The sequence below is a fragment of the Microtus oregoni genome, unplaced genomic scaffold, assembly GCF_018167655.1.
Source record: "Microtus oregoni isolate MIOR12 unplaced genomic scaffold, Mior012 000054F_ref0000373, whole genome shotgun sequence".
NCBI lineage: Eukaryota > Metazoa > Chordata > Mammalia > Rodentia > Cricetidae > Microtus > Microtus oregoni.
Window position 1 is genome coordinate 11,623,084 of NW_024543830.1, and position 12,266 is coordinate 11,635,349.

General features: G+C 37.3%; 1 protein-coding gene across 4 annotated transcripts in view; it reads right to left on the reverse strand.

Moving 5' to 3' along the window:
- Window positions 1-12,266, reverse strand: part of Magi3 (membrane associated guanylate kinase, WW and PDZ domain containing 3) — a 229,959-nt gene that overhangs the window by 127,115 nt on the left and 90,578 nt on the right. For all 4 annotated transcript variants that reach the window (XM_041637915.1, XM_041637914.1, XM_041637912.1 and 1 more), the window contains exon 2: window positions 11,764-11,880. In XM_041637915.1, coding sequence (XP_041493849.1) covers window positions 11,764-11,880 — 117 coding nt within the window. The remainder of the gene's footprint in view (window positions 1-11,763; window positions 11,881-12,266) is intronic.

Here is a 12,266-nt window from a genome sequence, read left to right on the forward strand (position 1 = left end):
TAGATTTGGCACAAAAAGGCAGTGAGCAATAAACTGGTTTGCTGAGAAAGTCTAACATTAATGAAATTTTAGTATAAGAAGTTTATATTAAGATACCATTTTTTTTCTCCTCTATTTAGTCATAATTTTTTTTTTTCCGAGACAGGTTTCTCTGTAGCTTTGGTTCCTGTCCTGGAACTAGCACTTGTAGACCAGGCTGGCCTCGAACTCACAGAGATTCACCTACCTCTGCCTCCTGAGTGCTGGGATTAAAGGCCTGCGCCACCACCGCCTGGCATAATAATAATTTTCAAATTATAACTAACATGTATTTCTGGAACAAGCCTTAATAGTTACACACATTATCCTTTTGCATATTGTTTATATATTCATTTTCTGAAATTTTAGTACATGTTTTAGATCAAAGTCCATGAAAAATTGAAGTCTACTATTATTTTCTTTTAATAATTGTCTGTTTTTGTTCAGCTGTAGTAATGTTCAAATAAGAACACAACGAGTTGGGAAACGTTCCCTCTTATTTTCATTGTTTTATTAATTTATCTTATGAGTGCTTTCTTTATCTACTGTATGTCTAAGCACCACATCTATGCCTACTTCCCACATGGGTCAAAAGAGCCACTGGATTCCAAGAAACAGGAGTTCTGGACAGTTGTGAGCTGTCGGGTGGGTACTGAGACTCAAACCTGGACCTCTGAAAGGACAGCAAGTGCTCTTAGCCACTAAACACCTTTTTAGGCCCCCTCTTCTATTTTCAGAAAATATTGTATAGAATTGTTTTGGGAGAAAACAGGAACTCAGTCTCTGGAGAGGCAAGACTGTGGTTTGGATCCTTCGCCTCTCTGATCTCTTTGCATTTTCCCCTCTATCTGACTCTGGGTTTTATTATTAAGACCTATCAGAACTTGTGCTACAAGTTGCAGGGCTTATTTCAGGATAAAATTGCTCAGAATGAAGCTGGGCATAGTGGTGCATATCTTTAAGAGCAGCAACGGAGGAGGGGGACGGAGGCAAGGGCAGCGGGTATTTCTGTGAGTTCCAGGACATCCAGGGCTGTTAAACGGAGAATCGGGGTGGGGGTGGGGGAATGGGACGGGGACACAAACATGACACATCAGAAATTGCTCAAAATGTCCTTCAATGTTCACCTAAAAAACAGAGGTTCTTATTGACACCATCACTCCATCCTTACGCCAATTTCTCACCTGGAGTAGATGTTGAGTTTTTTTTCCTTTCCCTAATTTCTTCCTCCCTAGCTAGTTTTGCTTTGCCCTGCTCTTTTTCTTCCCATTCTTAAGACAAATGTCTGTGACATTTGACAGCTTTGCAATTTACTAATAGAAATATTTAGTATTACATTTCCTTCTAAATGGTGCTCCAGCTATCCTAAAATTTTGATTCAATGTAGGTAAGTTTCTGCTATGTTGCCATATATGATTTTTTAAATTTCTCTGGTGAATTTTTAATATACTGATTATTGATATTACTTAATTTCCAAATATCTGGAGATTTTCTAGATTCCAAGCTGTTAATAATTTCTAATTTAATTTCCATCATAATCAAGTAACACATTTTATATGATGTAAACATTCTTATGGTCATTGAGTTTCTTTCTGTGGTTTAGAACACCATATTTTCAGAATTCCATGTCCACTAAAAAACAATGTGCACTTACCGTGTTGGACAGCTTGTTCTAATAAATAGCAACTAGTCATGATAATGGAGTACGATTCTTGGTTTCTACTTATTGATTTTTATTAAATCTTTAATTTAAAAAAATTACTAAAAGAGGATAGGAAATCTTAAACTATGAAGACTATTATTTCACTTCTACTTGCAGAATTTCCTTTACTATTTCTTATACTAATTCTGTTGCTGAAAAATTCTTCCACTTTTTTCTTTGAAAAACAATCAATTTTTAAAAGATATTTCTTTTTAGTGTATTAAAGATTTCAGTTATTAGACTTTGATTTGTGCTATTCCAGCTAATAAATCTGTAGCAATCCTTTGGTCCCTTCCATGAAAAGTATCTTCTTTCTCTCTATCTGCCATACATTTTCTCTTGATTTCTGGTTTTGAGCAACGAGAATATCATATGCCTTGGTGTGATATTTATGAAATTTCTTCTGCTTGGAGTCTGTGGATTTCTTAAATTTACAAGTTTAGTTTTTCACAGAATTTAGCAAAAATTCAGCAAATTTTTTAAGTGTTTTTCCTGTTTTCCCAATTGTAGCTTGTTTACGGTTCTATAGCTAAATATCAATAGAACATACATTTCAATGTCCACCATATGTTACTTACATCTTGTCCAACCTCACTGTTTGTAACAAAGGTAAACTGACTGGCAGTTAGCCAATGATGCAGAACCCCAGACTCCTTTCAGTTTCCCGCATTCAGCTTCTTTCTTCTCTTTGTTCCAACTTGATTAGTTTATATTGCTGTGTTCACACTCATTGAACTTTACTTCTGCATTCTGGAATCTGCTTTCACATCTGTCCAATGAGTTTCATTTTAAGTTTTATTTCATTTGCTGTTACATTTTCTCTTCACTGCGTTTATTCAATGACTTAATTTATGAACGTATTTTAAAAGCTCTAAAATTCCTTGTGTGGTAATATTGTAACATGTTACATTTCTATATTTTTTCTATCATCTCACAGTCATCTAAATGATATTTTCCTATTGTTTTTATGTCTAGTGATTTTTATTAGATGTTAAACATGAATATTTTAATATTTGGTGTCTCTATTTGGTTGTCACATAAAAAATCTCCCTCTCTTTTTGGCAGATATGTTATATGTATATTCACTTGGTCCTTTGGAGACTTATGTAATTTAACTTTGTTCAAGTGGGGTCTCTCTGCTAGGGCTGGTTAGAATTCAAATGTCTCCAAGCCCTGAGTATAGTTTCCCTATAGTTTCCCAAGAGTTCTCCAGAAACTTTAGATTTCCTAAATCTAGATTTCTATTCTCTATGCTCAATGCATGCCATTTTTGCCCTGTTCTCTTTGATGCTATGGTGCAGAAGATGATTTTAGACAGAAGCTGAGGAGATTATATCACAGGACTCCTTACTGTACGATCTCTTCATCACTTAGGACCCATAATCCTGTTGAGCTATAGTTCAGCATCTCCCACAGGAGTGTCTGCCTGCTCCCAAGCCATGCATCCTCCCACACCTCTCTCTTCTAATGATCTCAGATTTTAGTCAGTAAGCCGCTCTTCTTTGTGGCTTCTGTGTAATTCTGTTATGTCTGCATAATGTTTCTTATCCTTTCTGATACAAAGATATTTTAGACTCATTTATACTTTCATTGTCTCTAACCTGTTTTCAGAATTTTATCTGTGTATATCTTGATTCTTTTAATTAGAATGGTACTTGGATATCAGATGTGACCATTCAGCTTGCAAAATGCTACTAATGTATCATTGTTTCCAGGTTCAGAAAGGAATTTTTAGACATTTCAATTTGTGAGTAAGCGAAGAAGTCCTAATAAGCTCTGAAAGACTACAACTACTTAGACTCTATGAACCAAAACTATTTAGATTATATCTTCTTTCTAGGACAAAATATCACACTGAGGAGAAATGCAAACCTGAGATAATAAAGTAAACTAAAAGGCAACAAAAGGGCAGTGAACAGTAAGGGAGACAGTCTTAGAAGGCACATCTCTATTTTTCTTTAATGTATCTGAACAAGGGAAAGGGGAGCTCTAAAGCTATGAAATTTTAAAATGTTATCCTGGAAAAATCCATGTTGGAGTTAGAACTAGAAAAAATAATTAGTTTTATAACCTCTTTTTATAACAGGTATCTCTTAACTGCACTCAGTCTTTCCTCATCCCATAATATTTAGCCCTTCATGTTCTCTTGTGGTTTTGGTGGTAGATAAGTACATAAAAATATATTTGATAATGAGAATGTAAATACAATGTGAAGCTACACAGTTTCCATTCCAAATGACAATTCAAATTGTACAAAAGTTCACTGAGATGTGCTGACTTTGGGTCTGATTAATTTTGGTAAATTATTTATTTGTAAGTTTTTTTATAATAATGTTTTTTATTAGAAAGTATAAGAAAAGATAGTATTAGATGGTGAGGAAAGATAGAATGTAAACAAAAGGACACATGAGTCCTGACAGATGATGCAAAGCCAATTGTTTTTCTGGTTTCAATTCTGTTGTGCTTTGTCCTGTTTGTGGAGAGCCACCGGATAAAGCTGTAATTGAGAGTGAAGGTAGAAAACCCTAAGAGAAGCTCCAAGGTTATAGGATGGTAATCCTAATTGTATACAAATTATTGAAACATAACAAGTTAGGGACTGGGCAAGTGTTTGGGTGGCTAACTTAATCTGGTTGTGTGATTTTTTTTTATTTATGAAATTGTTTCAATAAAGTGAGGTTATAATGCTATTCTGAGATGTTCAATAGACATATCAAACCTTTTAAAGCAAGGCTTTATACCAGGAAACAATTAGATAACAGCTTGCTATACTTAACATAGTCAAGGAAAAAAAATAAGATCCCAAGACTACAAAGGGAAGAGTATAATTGCTTTAAAAATATAAGTGTGGGAACTCATTTAGCCAATAGCCTTTAAGATACCAGTCCACTTGGGCATGGTCTCTTGTACTATAAATGCAGCAGTAAAGCTTGCATGTGCTCTCTCTTGGCCACTGGATTCTGTTCCTGTTTCCCATTTGTGCAGAGGACTGTGATCTGTGAGTGTACCCCTAAATAACACTTTATTATACTTAATTCTGAGCTAGTGTGGGACTACTTTATAGCGTCCATTTATGCAGATTAATAGAGATGGGCTAATTTAAGATATAAGAGCTAGCTAGCAGTACGCGTAAGTGATTAGCCAAGCAGTGTTTCAATTAATACAGTTTCTATGTGATTATTTCAGGTCCAGGCAGCTGGGAACAAACAAGCAGCCTACAACTAGATATAAGTACAATTCAAATGTCAAAAAGCAGTATAAATGTTGTGTGATATTTTGTACTCTGACAAAGCTTGCCTGGAGATTGGAGAGTGGAGCTAACCATTAGTTAACAATAGAAGCTGGGCAGTAGTGGCGTATATCTTTAACCTCAGCACTCAGGAGGCAGAGAGAGGAAGTTATAATGTGGGGCACAGTCAGGATCTCAGCTATTTGGATGGAGGAAAGAAATAGGTAGGAAGCAACTGGCAGCTGCTCCCAGTTCTCTGATCTTCCAGGTTTCCCCCCAATATTTGACTCCCAATTTTTTTACTGATTAAGATTAATCAGATTCATGCTTCAGGTAAATGGGCTGGTGATGTAGCTTAGTTGGTAAAAATGCTTACCTAGTATTAAGCTCTGAGTTTAATTTCCAGTATTACATGAAAAATAAAAAAGGTGTTGTAGTGATGTCTCGTTTGTACTCTCACAAATAAGGCTTGCCTGAAGATGAGAGGGTAGAGCTACCCACTAGTTAACCACAGCAGTCTGGAGATCAGCAAAGGTGGGGTGAGTCTATTTAACATTCCCTGTAGAAGAACCTTTCATTGATATCTCTTAGCAGGCTGAGAATTACTATAAGTAGGCGCTGTGAAGGCAAATTTTTCTCTGTCTTTTTCTTTAAAAGGTATAGTAAAGAAACAATCTTTTAAGTCAATAACTATCCTTTAGGCAATAGAGAAGGCAAAAGAATTTCAGACTGTAGAGAGTCAACTGGCTGAATCACCTTATTAACAGATTTAGATCTCTTTCCATTCTCCATTTTCCAGATTTCTTTTTAACAACAAATACAGGAGAATTCCAAGGGCTGACTGATTCTTTAGTATGCTGAGCATTTAACTGCTCCTGTATCAGCTGTTCTAAGGCCTGCAATTTCTCTGTTGTTAAAGGCCACTGCGCAACCTATACAGGATTGTCTGTCAACCATTTTAAAGGTAGAGCTGTTGGTGATTTTGGGAGATCAGTGGCTCTTATGCCCTATTCTTGTACAACCTGAATGGTTGATGGCTGTTCTTTATAATACCTTCTAATACTTTTCCCAGGAAAATACATTAATTTATGGTTTGTTCCTGAGATTGGAGGAATGTTAACCTGAGTATTCCATTGCTATAACAAACCATGTCCCTGTAAATTCATCACTATGTTAGCTATCTATGGCTTACCTTCTGGCCCTATATATCTGACCCATCTCATGCTCTGTTTTACCTGAGATGAAGTTTAATTCCCTAAAAGTTGAACATTTACCTCCTGAAGAGGAGAATTTGATGCCAAGATTCTGGTGCAATTATTGTGACATCTGCACCTGTGTCTACAAAGCCTTCAATGACAATGCCATTTATTCATATATATATATTGGTTTTTCGAGACAGGGTTTCTCTGTGGTTTTTGGAGCCTGTCCTGGAACTAGCTCTTGTAGACCAGGCTGGCCTCAAACTCCCAGAGATCCGCCTGCCTCTGCCTCCCGAGTGCTGGGATTAAAGACGTGCGCCACCACCGCCCGGCTTATTCATATTTTTAATTTTGATCTTTGTTCATTTATAGAAGCTTTCCAAAATATTTGCTTTATGGTTTCTCCTGAATTCTTCATTCTCTCTTCAATAGCCTTTCTATCATCCAGAGCAATATGGTTTCTTATAATAGGCATTAGGTTCTTTAATTGTTCTGAGAAGGAATTTCCTCCATGATTACAGGAAATGACTGAAACAAATTAGGCATAGGGGTCACGAGAGGCCTCTTAAGTCATTTCCCAATGGCAAAGGGTTACCTTGACTGTCCCTTGTTGATCTACATTTATTAGTCCAATGCCTGCCTTTGCTACACCGTCTGTATAATCCAGAATGGAGGTGCCTTCTGTTTGACTTATGCTTAGATAAAACATTGATTCTAGGAATGCCCTATTTACAATCCATTTTTAGGTGACCTTGTTTACTGCAACTGAAACACTTGACATTTCAATTTTTCTTTGAATCTCTGGAAACACCTCTCCTATCCAAGTATCATCATGGCCATGAGATTCAATATTGATTGTATCTCAGATCCATTCTTCCAAGGGAGCAGATCTTGCCTTTAATGTGCATTAGCATTTTCAAAAGCCAGAGATTCAGTATTATTTGTCTAGCTTCTGAATTTGGTGTCAATCTATTTACAGCTGATGTCAATCTTTGTAAGATGTTTGTGATGTTTCCTTTGGGCCCTGTATAACTTTAGTAAATGATTCAATTTTATTTCCTGCTTCTCCAATTCTGTCCCAAGTATTCAATGTTGTATGGCATAAATCCAGGGTACAGTTATCATATAGAGATTGTCTTTGTACATCAGCATAGCCTCCATCTCCAAAGAGGTGGTCCTGGGATATTTCCAAAGCTCTAGCCCTATTTTGTTGTTCAATGGTCTTAGCCTCATCTTTCCACCAGGTCCTCTTTCCATTGTAACTAAGAACCAGGCCAAGACTGCTACAACCAAGTCTCATCAGTCTTGAGAGATAATTCTATTTATTACAAGCTGACCATGAATTTAACATTTGTTTCACAAAAGGCGAATGCATGCCTTATGAGACTATGACTTCCTTGAATCTCCTTAAATCTAACATTGGCACAGAATTCCATTTAATTCTTACACAGCCTTGGGGATATCTATAATTTGGCAGTTGTTCCTCCAAGGTGACTGAGTAAACTAAATGTGGTTGTTTGAAAACCTTAGGCTGGTCCTCTCTACTTATAAAGCAAGGCTGAAATTGGTTCTCCATTAAATTTCTCTGTCTGGTTCTGAATATCTTTATGATCTGTTTTAATAAGTTTTTCTAAGGCTTGTATCTTGGCACTTATATCAACCAACTTTTTCAGAGATAAATCAAGAAATATCAAACCAACAATAAAGATTATCAAAATGATACTTAACATTATACCAATCCTGGTTAAATTGCTCATCCTTTCATTTAATTGTCTCAGTTTTATACCATCTGTTGTATAATACAGAGACCATCTCTATCAAAATAGTGTTTCCCATTTTTTAATGTGGAAAAAAAATTCTCTCTCTTTTAACTAATTCCTCCCTTTAAGAACTTCCAATTGTCTCACCAAATCAGCCCACAATTACGGTGAAATGTGAGGCTGCATGTCTGAGTGAGAACACAGGTGGTGCACAGCCTGGCTGAGGACAGCTGCAGCTGCTATCATGTAACTGTGAGCTGTGAGTAGCAGTCCAAGGAGAGGGGTCTACGGAAAACCCACAACCCACAGGGGAGAGGGAGCTGGCTATCTGAAAACACACGGGACTATGCAGAAAAAGCACGTGTGGTGGGAGCGGCCTGAAGGCAGAGTGAGTCTAGGGTGGGTGAGTCCTGTGGTGTTTGGAGCCCAGTGCTTCTGGAGTCTGGGTGGCAGCTGGAGATTGCTGTAGAGACGCTAAAACAGGAAAATCCCCAAATCGCTCAGAGGCTTAGGGGGAAAAGAAAACCTAGTCAGTGGGGCAGTGACTCCCGTGGGAGCCCCCACATGAGCCAGTGGCTGAAAAAGTCACAGGCAAGTGGCTTTTTTGTGAATTCATGCCATAAAGCATAAAGTTGGGCATCAATTGTTAGTCATATAGGCTAGTTTAGTACCAAATGTTGCATGAATTCTAATTGGTCTTGTTAATTTAAAAAAAAAAAAAACAAAAACAAAAAACCAGAGCCAGATACTGGGGCAAATGCTGAAAGATCAGAGAGAGAAAGGATCAAGTCACAGTCAACTCTTGCCTTTCTAACTCCTCAGTGGAAAAGGTCAACCTCATGTCTCCTCCTGCCTTACATTCCTCTCTTCATCCAGCCATATCACCTCTTGTCTGTCTGTACAGGCCTCCAGATCTCTATGGTTAACTAGTAGCTAGCTCCACCCTCTGATCTTCAGGAAAGTTTAATTTGTTAGAGTAGAAACAAGATATCACCACAAGGAGTAGTGATACACACCTTTATCCCAGCACTCAGTAGATGGAGGCAGGAGGAAGAGAAGTTCAAGATCATCTTGGCAATGTGGTGAGCTCGAGGTTTAAGGGAGAAAATTGGAGTAAGAATGAAGAAAACATATGCAAAATAGAATAATAAATCTTCTGACTTGCTGAATATCTTTTTATTGAGAAAACAGGTAGACTACTAACAATAGGAACAAAAAAAAACAACACAATAAAGGCAGAAGAAAAAGATTACCACGGGGGGGGGGGAGCTGATAACTGTGATAAACACACAAATCTTTCAAAATAGAAAAACCAAATAAACTTGAGAGCAAAATGGCTTTTATAGAAGGCATATGATAAAAAGACAGTGAGGCTAAAGATAATAACCATATCAGTAGTTTCAACTGGCTATTGAGTAAATTCAAAACTATTTGCAAAACAAATTCAGAAACTTTAAGAATAAAAAGATTGACAAAGACACATCATGTAAACACAGATACAGTGGTAATTCTGAAACCTGACAAAGAAGATTTGTAAAAACAAAGTTATAGATAAGGAGTTACTTAAAAACAATCTGTGTATCGGTTAAGGACTCTGAGCTTAAAATCTACAGTCAGGAAGACTTAAGAGGACAAACAGTCAAGAGCCAGGTGTGGACTTCAAATACAGAAGAGACTTAAAACAACACCCCCAAAAGGTAGGCTAGATTGAAGTGAGAAGACAAGCAAGTGATCTTAGACTGGGGTAGGAGGCGGCTACTGCCTGAGTACCTATTCTAGGGCAGGTGCTTACATACATATTTTCAGTAAAGTAAGAAGAGCAGATGAATGAAGGCGGTCTTTAATAGTAGACAAAAGAAAGAAGGCAAACAAGCCTCCAGAGTGTGAGTTAGTATCCACAACAATCTACAAATATATTGAAAAGGAAACTGTGGCAGTCTGAATGAGAATGACACCCAAAGTTCATACATGTGGTTGCTTGGTCACCAATTAGTAGAACTTTGGGGGAAGGAAGTGTGTATACGGGGGTGGAGTTTGAGGCTTCAAAAGCCCATCCATTCAGAAAGCTCCCTCTCCCCTCCCGCATTCCTGAATAAGCTCTAACCTCTCCACTACTGCTCAGTGCCATGCTGCCTGCCAGCTGCCATGCTTTCTCTGTGTACTATCATAGACTAGCTCTCTGAAACAGTAAACAAGCGCCAGTTAAAAGTTTTCTTGCATAAGCTTCCCTGGTAATGATGTCTTTTCACAGCAGTAGAAATGTAACTAAGCCCCCCCCTCCCCCCCGCAAAAAAGGATGCTTTTACATGTCTCTTACTTTTTTACTATTTTTTAAATTCTTCCCCAGACTCAAACTTACTAAAGCCAAAATATAGCAGATATGATTTCTCATTATATATTTAAAACAAAAAGCACCAGTATATCAATATCCTGATTCTGTATTAGGACTAACAGCTATGTAAAAATTGAAAATAAAGTACACATGGAAGGCAATGTATACTTCTTTCCTACTGGGGATAGTAGATTTTATATATAGCCAGTAACAGTTTAATAAGATACTTGTTTGTAATGTCCAAGGCACTGACTTTCAAAATTTATTTGTAGGGGGACTCAGCAGTTAAGGGCACTGGCTGCTCTTCCAGAGTTCAATCCTAAATTCAAATCCCAGCAACCATATGTTGGCACACAACCATCTGTAATGAGATCTAGTGCCCTCTTCTGGCCTGCAGGCAGACATTCAGGCAGAACACTATACATAATAAAAAAATCTTTTTTAAAAAAATTCTTAAGAATAAAATCCTGTTAATAACAGATAAATAGAAGCTGTCGCAAAGACTGAGCAGAGCATCAGCTGCCCTCCCAGAGGACCATGTGTGTAATCCAGCACACACATGACATCCTCAAGAGATTTATCTGATGCCTTCTTCTGGACTTAGAGGGCACTGCATGAATGTGGTACACAGACATACATGGAAGCAAAACACTCATGCAGAAAAAAAAATAAAAATGCAAACTTTTCTTTTAGTTTTTTGAGACAGGGTTTCTCTGTGTAGCCTTGGCTGTACAGGAACTCACTCTGTGGGCCAGGTTGACCTTGAACTCACAGAGATCCACCTAAAGGTGTGTACCACCAGCACCCAGCAAAAATATAAACTTTTTTTTTAAAGAACAGGTAAATACATATTTTAAAATTGTGGTCATCACTTTGTTACAAGCCACAACATGAAATGTCAATCTTTCTACTGAAACTGACCACATACAGTCTTCAGGAGGATTTTCTACTGAAACTGACCACATACAGTCTTCAGGAGGATTTTCTACTGAAACTGACCACATACAGTCTTCAGGAGGATTTTCTACTGAAACTGACCACATACAGTCTTCAGGAGGATTTTCTACTGAAACTGACCACATACAGTCTTCAGGAGGATTTTCTACTGAAACTGACCACATACAGTCTTCAGGAGAATTTTCTACTGAAACTGACCACATACAGTCTTCAGGATTTTCTACTGAAACTGACCACATAGTCTTCAGGAGGATTTTCTCCTCGTTCAACCTTTGTTTCACTCTCTGTCTTCAACTTAGTCCTCACAATTTCATGCAAAATACATTTTTTATATTTGCGTGTGTGTGCGCGCACCATGTGTGCAGGTCAGACAACAACTTGTGGGAGTTGGCTCTCTTCTTCCACCAGCTGGGTTTGAGGAAACATACCCAGCCTTGGCAGCAAGTCCTTTTACCCATTGCTCAAACCTTTTTTTTTTTTAATTATTTCACTTAAGTATTTCTAGCTGTTTAATTAAGTAAGTGAGACACTTCAGTCTCATTTCTCTTCTGTCATCATGTACTTACATGGGATGGTTCTTAAGTAGAGATTATCTCTGATGACTTGCTGAAGTTTGTGGTCAATTGATCCTTTCTGAAACTGAAGACTCAGGTAGTGCCGCAAATCTTTATTTATGACTTTGCCTTTAAAAAAAAAAGTAATTATTAGATACTCATTTAAGTATATAAAATAATGATCAAATAACTTTAAATCATTTAGCTAATAACAGGACAAGGAAATCAGTATTTGATTTACAAGAAGAATTCTATAGGTACTGTAATTAAAATAAATGACTGCAATATAATGCAGGCATAATTTTATGTGATGGGAGAACATATAGTGCAGAGAATATGATGAGCATTCACAATAATTTCATTCAGTCTCATGGCTTTAACTACCACCCTATTTTACAAGTTCCAAATTCAGATTCTTATGTTATCTCTACTTGCACCTCACTCACATACACTGCAGATGACACAAGCATCTCAACTTTCAAACAGACAACACAAGACTCTTCCACTATCTCCCC